We start from the raw sequence: 8,588 nt of genomic DNA on the forward strand, positions 1-8,588 counted from the left end.
TCTGAACCAAGAGTTTGAGGGTTTTACATTTCTGAAAAATGATGACACATTTACAAAAAAAAAAAACCCAAACCTTTTAAAAAATTTTTTGTGGAAAAAGGAATCAAAACTGCATTTTAAGCTTCAAGCAACTTTATTGTTTTTCTTTTTATTTCCAGTACAATAGCACCTCGGAGCGCCAGTCATGGACCAAGGTGTTGGTTGTAGCTGTGTTAGTTTAAGGACATGGGCAGACATGGTTCTTTGGGTAAATGTGATATCTTTTATTAGACCAGCCTAGTTTAATAGACCAACTAAACAGTCCTACTATTTAGTTAGTCTAATAAAAAATATCGCATTTACCCAAAGACCTACTTTGTCAGTCACGGACCAGGTCTGTGTGCTTTGGAAATGCAATGCAAAGAGCTCACCATCTTCCTTCTTCCCACCATGAAGCCTCTGATTTTGGCTCACGTCACCGTGCGTCAGTCGGGTCAGAGGCTGCTAAACAGTGCACGGACCCTGACGTTCGTCCTGCATGTAAAAGCCAGCGGTGGATAGGAGAGGAAGAAGGTTCAATCCCACAAAATACTAATCTGATTTTTTTTCTTCAGCTCTGTTCTTGTAGTTATTGTAAAAGGGAAAATAATCTTAGCACTAATTTGCAGCCCCTCCTGCCTCCCCTGAATGCCATAAGCCATTTCCTTATCCAGAGCCATTTTTTTTAATCTAGTTTCTATCATTGCGTCTCCCCGGGAGACACGAGAATTTGTATTCTTCATCTCAGTCTCCACTATATTGAATCCTTGGGGCCAATTGTCAGGTGGTGCAAAACAGGCGGAGCTCTGCCAGGGTTAGTGGAGCCGCCTCCATTTACACCAAGAGATGCTTTTGGGCCTCAGGAGCCGAGAGCCAGGGAAGTGCTTTATCGGTTATTTAATCTGTCTCCCTGCCGGGGCAGGATTGCTCTGCACGGCGCATTTGATAATGTTTTCCTGGGCTCATTTCTGTGTCTCACGCATCTTCCATTTCCCGTGGGGGCCCGCTGGGCGGTGGGGTAGCTTTCATTGTTATGAAGTTTCTTCTCACTGTCTCTCCAAAATTACTTGTTCTTAATGCCATCCCATTACCCCTCAGCGATGCCCTCTTGTCCCATCCCTCTCCTCCTTTGTTTCCGCCTCTCATCTGCTTGGAGGTAGCAATTAGTAGCCCTTAGCAGCCATCATTTCACCCAGGTCTAAACGCTTTCAGTGTGGAAGGAGCAATCTTGTGCTGTCAGGGCCATTAACCAAATGACCTTCCTCATGATTTTGCAGCCAGTAGCATGGGCTTTATGATCATTTTAGCTGAGGTTAACTTCCATGCCAGCTTAATAGCTGATGTGTCCTCTACCTGAAGACCATGGGCTGGGCCCTTTTGGAGAATAAATAATAATCGTCCTGATCGTCCTGATCCCAATGCAACCAAGAGCAAAGCTGCCTCTGACTTGGATAAGACAAGGATTTTACCTAGCCCCACTTCAGCAGGATTTTTAACCGCATTGAAGCATGTGCCTCCATGTATGTGATGGGATGCTCCCAAGTTGAGGGCGTGCTCCCGTGTTTTGCTGATTTAGATGACAGGTTGTCTCAGTCTGGTGTATTCCTGGTGGCTTTTCATTCCTGAGCTCCTGCGGTCTCTCCTCCCGGGACGGGGCATGAAAAATGCATCTGTCTGCACTGCTGTCTCTGTCTGCTGCCCTTCTCATCCATTCCCTTTTCCTCCTGTCTCCAGGTGATATGCACGCTGGTGGCTGCCTTCCTCCACTTCTTCTTCCTCTCCTCTTTCTGTTGGGTGCTGACGGAGGCCTGGCAATCCTACATGGCTGTGACGGGCCGGCTGCGCAACCGCATCATCCGCAAGCGCTTCTTGTGTCTCGGATGGGGTGAGGATTCGGGGTCTGTGAATCAGCCACAGGTGGGACCTGGCTGGAGGGATGAGCTCTCCGTTTGGGATCTCCATGCCTACTTTTCTGCTTACACAAGTGGGGAAGAGTGGGCAGATGGAGAGGTTTCTCCTAAGTGGACTTGATAGGGAGACTGAACAGTGTTGTCTCCACGTCCTATCTGTTCCTCTGTCTCCTTATGAAGCCCAGCCTGACTCAAGCTCTGCAACTCTGTCCCCATGGCGGTGGGGGTTTCCACAGGTGGATAAACTATTAGGCTGGTGCAGATGTTTGCAGCTATTGCAGCTAATCCTTCCCCTCCCAGTATAACTAGCTTATTAAACACTGCATTTTGTAGGAGACACAACTTCCACATTAGCCTGAGCTGGGGAGCAAGGGGGAGAGCAAACAAGCTAAACGTTTGTCCATAACTGAATGTGTGTGTGTGTGTGTGTGTACATATATATATATAGGTATGTATGTATTTATGTATGCATGCATGCATGTATGTATGTATATATTATATATATGTATGTGTATATTTATATATATTTATGTGTGTGTATATATATATTATATATATGTATGTGTATATATAGATATATGTATGTATATATATGTGTGTGTGTGTATATATATATATATGTATGTATGTATGTATGTGTATATGTATGAGTATAGACAGAGAGAGAAAAAGAGAGAAAGGGCTCTGCATAGCTGAACTGTATAAGTCTCCCATTTCACTACCAAAGCCCGATGAAGGGTGTTTGTACCCGAAAGCTTGCTAAGAAGATTTTTTTCCAAGTATTTGAGCTGGTCTAATAAAAGATATTGGATTTACCCAAAGAACCTTAACTACCATGATTGCAGGTTGGACATATCTGATGCTTATAACAGGCCTCCATGTGACTTGTACCCACACATCTAGATTCAACCTTGCTCCAGCCCCTCATCGAGCAGATTCTCTGCACTCCTGAGCCCTCTTTGCAGCAAGTCACCCTGACTGTGTACCTTGGCTCTGGGGACACCTTAGCGCTTGGGACCTCCAAGGGGTGAATTTGTGATGAGAATATGCCCTGAGGCTGAAAGGGAGAAGTCAGTGTCAAGGTGTTGAGATGAGAAGTGGGACATTTCAGGCTAAATTCCTCCCTGGGATGCATTAGTGCAAGCAGCAAGCCAAAAAGAAAGCTGTGCCTCCGTGGGAGAGGAGACTGGTCTGTGATATACAACAGGGATTGGCAGCCTCCTGGCTCAGATTTGGCCCATGAAGGTCTAATCCATCCTGCAATGGCAGGGAGGATTGGTGGCGCGTGGTTCACCCTGGCATGCCGCCTCTTCTGCCTGCATAGTGTGTGTCACCAGTCCTGGGTGCCAAGGGCTCTCTGGTGAATTTGCCCTTCTCCATTGCCAGTGAGGACAGGAGCTGGCAGCAAGGGTAAGTGGAGGCTGCTGTAGCGGGAGTAAGAGCAAGAGACCGGCCCTCAGCACAGAGCAAGGAGGATTAGAGCATTGCAGAGGGGATCAGCAGCTCCTGGCAGCATCCAGGTCACAAGCAGCAGCCCGCGGTTAATAACGGCTGCAACATTATCTAGGCATCCCTCCAAACGCGTTAATGTACATCCATTAATACCACTGCCCCCCCTACAGTGAGGCCTGGACTAGCTCTTTCATTTAAAGGAAGGATTTGCTTCACTGGGAGACTTTAGTGCACCCTCCTCGGATTCACAGCACAGCTTCTCTGGGTAAAATGCTGCTTAATGCTCTTCTTCAATCAGAACCAAAAATGAACGGCAAAAGTGACCTTTAAGATGTATGTTGTGTGTGGAGCGTGCTATAGCCATAGGCCCCTGACACACATTGCATTGAAGACATAATTAACAAGTTAATCGTGCCATAAACAGTAACCTGGCCACACTTACAACTAAATGTAAGGCATGATAATGTAGTAAATGAGCCCCAAATTTATTCCACGTATAATGGAATATAATCCCCATATAATGTGGAATAACTTTGTGGCTTGTTTGTATCACATTTTACATTGAACATGTGGCCGGGACCTGTCAAAACCGTGTGTGTTGCCCAGCTGCGTGGCACACGCGGTTTTATAGCTCCCCGTACATGGGAGCCTGATGCCGTTGTTGGGCTTCCTGTGCACTGAGTTGATGGTCAGCTGGAGCCAGGGACCAGTTTGATTCCTGGTGCTAATTAACAACCCTCTGACTGATCTCATCTTGCTGGGCTCAGGCTCCTGAACCTGGGCTCCCCCTGCACCAGCAAGTAAGGTGTAATTAGGATCTAATCCCAGACCACAAAATCATGTGTCCTTTGTTGGCATCCAGGACTAGATCCCATCATGTCTGAAAGTGAACATCTGTCAGGGGCCACACGGACAAACAGAAAAGCATGCAAAATTGTGTGTATTTGGTAGCCATGTTGGACTGAAACGAAAAGAACTGCAAAACTTTAAAACTCTTGGTTCAGAGATGATACCTTTCATTAGACCAACTAAGAAATTGCAAAAAAAAGATTCTTTCTTTGCAAGCTTTTGGGCTAATGCACCCTTCCTCAGGCTTAGGGAATATTAAAGGTGGTACAAATCCCCATAGGTAGAAAAATAAGGAGCTCTCATGGACCCAGAGGAAGAGATATCCATCTTCAGCTTCCTCTGTCCAAAGTGAAGTTTATGTTTCTACCTATGGGGACTTGTACCATCTTTACTTTTCTCCAAGCCTGAGGAAGGGCATGTGGGGTGCACCATTGGCAGTGATGTAGCCTGGAAGGGGTGAGAAGAAGTTTGTAGAGGAACCTGGGCAGGATTGGCAGGGAAAAAGGAAGAAAAGTATCAGGACTCGCATGCTCTGACCCGATGGTGGGTTCTCGTGGCTCTGTTTGGGGACCTGGACCTGCGAGCTGTTCCCAGCTGCTTCGTGCATTAGATAGAAAGGCAAAATGCTCTAGATAAACGGGATATGTGGGCTTGCAATGAGTCTACAAGTGGTTGGTCCGGCCTGAAGTTCCTACCACGACTGTGCTTAGCCATGAGGCGTGCCGATGGACACAGTGACCCCTTTGGCAGCAAAACCATAAAGTCATTTCTAGCACCTGACGTGAACACACGCTTTAGGGCTTTGTCAGTGAGGAGCTAATCCTCGCCAGCTAGTGATCCCACTAATACCTAATGGGATTTGCCTGTCTTTAGCAGTGAGATGGCTTACTCCATGCTGTCACAAGGAACAAGGCTATAAAAAAGCACATGGGGCCCTCTCCAGCTGCCCAGGCAGATGTTACTATCAGACACTTGGGTGTTTTTGCAAGGAAAAGGGAAAGCAGTACTGGGGCCAGACGGACCAGAACATCACCAGTAGGTCACTGGTTCGTACTGGGTGATAGCAGTCTCTAGTGCTTCCTGCTCATCATCACTCACTAGCGCTGTGTTAGTAGAGGAAGAATAAACTTGTGGGTGATGGGAGCAAAGTAGCTTCCCTCTCTGTGAGCCTTCAACTATTAGCTCTGGTCCCTGTGAAAAAGCCCAAACTATTCAGCACCGGTGAGATACACATCTGGAGTGCTGTGTCCAGCTGTGGGCCCCCATGACAGAAAGGATGTGGACACACTAGAGAGAGTCCAGCGGAGGGCAGTGAAGTTGGTTGTGGGGCTGGGGGACAGGACTGGTGAGGGGAGGCTGAGGGAACTGGGCTGATTTAGTCTGGAGAAGAGAAGACCGAGAGGGGTTGAATAGCAGCCTTCACCTCCCTGCAGGGGGGCTGCACAGAGGATGGAGCTGGGCTGGTCTAGCGTTGGGAAAACATGCAGCAATAGGCTCTAGCTGCAGCAAGGGAAGTTGAGGTTTGGATATTAGGGAAAACTTTCTCACTAGGAGGGTAGTAAAGCTCTGGGACATGTTAGCCAGAGAGGTGAGGGACTCTCCATCCTTGGAGGTGTTTAAGACTGAACTAGACAAATCCCTGGCTGGGATGATGTATTTGGGGCTGGTCCTGCTTTGAGCAGAGGGTTGGGCTAGATGTGACCTCCTGAGGTCCCTCATTGTCTGTGATTTTGTGAAAACAGCTCTGTGCACATGCACGTGTGTGTGTGTGTGTGTGTGTGTGTGTGTGTGTGCGCGTGCTTGTGTTATGTGTCACAGTGCTGGCTCTGGACGCCCTGGGTTTGGTCTCTGCTGGTTTCCTATGCCGGGGCAAAGGAGGCTGTAATAACTTGGGGCAGATTCGGAGGGGGCGAGTGGTGGGAGGCTTGCTCATGATACAAACTGACTGTTTCTCTTCTGTTTGGTTCCCTTAGGGCTTCCTGCTTTGGTGGTCGCCATCTCCGTGGGGTTTACGAAAGCCAAGGGCTATGGCACCATGAACTAGTGAGTATCAGGATGCCTCTTTCATGCTCTTCCTTTCTTACCCTCTGTCCTTTTGGCAACATCCTCACTTGGCCCCATAGGAAGCAGGGCACCAGCACCGGCACGATGCCCCTTACCAAGGCAATGATGGTAAACAAAGCAACTTGCCCTCCTCTTGCTCTTGTCAGGGCATTAGCTGCCAGTTCAGACTGAGAAATGATGTGATTTCTGTGATCTTTCCTGAACATCCATATGCAACTTTTGGGGGATGAGCCACGAGAGAGAGGATGGATCCAACAGCAAAGGGATTTCTCCATTGATTAGAATAGCAACAGGGTGGGTTTCTACAGCCCTAATAGGCAGCAATGCCAGTCACGAAGGACATCCCCGCCCCTCAACCCTAATGGAGCACAGCTGGCCAGCTGTGCTAATGCGTAGTCATCCTCCATCTGCCTCTGAAGTACCTCACGTGGGCTGCTGTTAGAGGCGGGATGTTGAGGGAGACAGATGGTTGCACACACATGTGCAGGAACACACACTCCATGCACACACACCCACTCTGTACTCACACACATACACATCATGCACACACGTGGTTTTACTACGATGCTCACCCCAGCATGCTCAGACAGGCCGTCATCCCTCGCACACTAGGCGTACGCACACGGTACGCATCCATTCAGCCTCTCTCACTCCGCGAGCCTGGTGTGATTCATCACAAGTGAGCGGTCCCTGGTTGTGCAGAGCAGGCAATGAACTCACACCCAAGTAGGCACGCGCGCTCTCTTTCTCTCTTGTGAGCATATATGCACACACATGCACACATTTTTTCAGCCTTCACCCACCTGAAAATACTGAACGGGACCAACACCAGTGTGTCCACATCATTAACGCTGCCACTTAGAGAGTGCAAGCCCCTGCCCTGAAATAGCAGCCAGGCAGGCATTCACAGGCCTGTCATCTCACTGCAGGCATTTGTAGGGTGCCATCCTGCTGCAGCTGGAGTCAGGGGAGGATGGGCTGCCCAGTGCAGGGGCAAGGCCAGGTCCTGATGGCACTGGCCCAGCACATGGCACGCCTGGGGCACGTGGGGGAAGGTGTGTTGGCAGAGGAGCAGGTGAACAATTCATCCCTTTCTCCACCTGGAAGGAAGGCAATCCCTGCCGTGGCTTCCCACCGTCCTGCTAGCATAGCAATGCATCGGGGCTGATGCACTGAGGAAGGCACCCAGAGGGGTCCTGCACCCCAGGACACATCAAGAAGCAGAACTGGGCCTCACTGTCTGCCTTGCCCTTCCCTTGCTGGAAGATGGGATGCTCTCAGCCTGTCCCCTGCCCCTGGTACCATCTTGCAGAACAGCGCTGGTGAATGGGGCCCATTAGAGTTGGCAGGGGTCTCAGTGCATGGGGCAGAGCATAGTGCAGGATATATCCTCTCACCCCCCTGGTATTCATCAGATTATACCCAGAGGTGGCACAGAGCTGGCAGGGATGTGCATTCCCATTTGACCCAACTCTGGGCTGTGAGATGCTCCCTGTCTCCTCACTAACCCCTTCCCAGCAGTTTGCTCTGCAGCTGCCTGCTTTGTAGCTGGGTTTGCCATTACTCATCTCACAACAGGGCACTGAAAGAGCTCGTAGTGGCAAAGGGGGAGCAAGCAGTGCCAGCAGCAGCACCATTGCAGCAGGCGCTCTCCTCAAGGCCTGCCTTGTGTCATTGATGCTGATGAAGGCGTGCATGTAGTAACAAGAGGTGATTAGTATTGATGTTGGCACCTTGCACTGATGTGGAACACTTCACATCAGAGGAATGAAGCAATTGTCCCAATGTTACATACAGGGAAACTGAGGCACTGTGGAGATAAGTGCCATCAGAGAAGTCAGTGGCAGGGTAGGGAACAGGACCCAGGTTTTTAACCTGCTCTTCTGAGTTCAGATGTGTTACTCAGAGGGTGTCTCTCATCCCCAAAGACCTACCAGATCTCATATAGGCCCTTTTTTCATCCATTGCTGAAATGCAGCCACTTCTGGGGTAGAACAAGGGGAGTTTGCTAACTGGGCATGTCTCAGTACTGCTTCCTCGTAAGACTGGAGGCCAAGACTGGTTTGCACTGATGGGGGAGTTTGATGAGCAGGAGGCTACTGCAGGAATTGGAAAGTGACCAGAGGACTCAGGCAGGTCCCGCTCCCTCCCTGCACCAGTCAGGGCGGCTAGGGCCTGGAACCGGCTTCCAGGGGAAGTGGTGCAGGCTCCTAGCCTGGGGATTTTTAAAAGGAAGTTAAATGAGCACCTTGCCGGGGTCATCTGACCCCGGTGCTCTTTCCTGCCAAGGCAGGG

At 49.4% G+C, this 8,588-nt stretch overlaps 1 protein-coding gene across 2 annotated transcripts in view; it reads left to right on the forward strand.

Annotated features, from left to right (window-relative positions):
* Window positions 1-8,588, forward strand: part of ADGRB1 (adhesion G protein-coupled receptor B1) — a 311,804-nt gene that overhangs the window by 252,804 nt on the left and 50,412 nt on the right. For both annotated transcript variants that reach the window (XM_019553467.1, XM_019553473.1), the window contains exons 21-22: window positions 1,753-1,903; window positions 6,203-6,272. In XM_019553467.1, the coding sequence (XP_019409012.1) occupies window positions 1,753-1,903; window positions 6,203-6,272 (221 nt within the window). The remainder of the gene's footprint in view (window positions 1-1,752; window positions 1,904-6,202; window positions 6,273-8,588) is intronic.

This window comes from Crocodylus porosus, unplaced genomic scaffold (assembly GCF_001723895.1).
Source record: "Crocodylus porosus isolate Cpor-Errol unplaced genomic scaffold, CroPor_comp1, whole genome shotgun sequence".
In the NCBI taxonomy this organism is placed as follows: Eukaryota; Metazoa; Chordata; order Crocodylia; family Crocodylidae; genus Crocodylus; species Crocodylus porosus.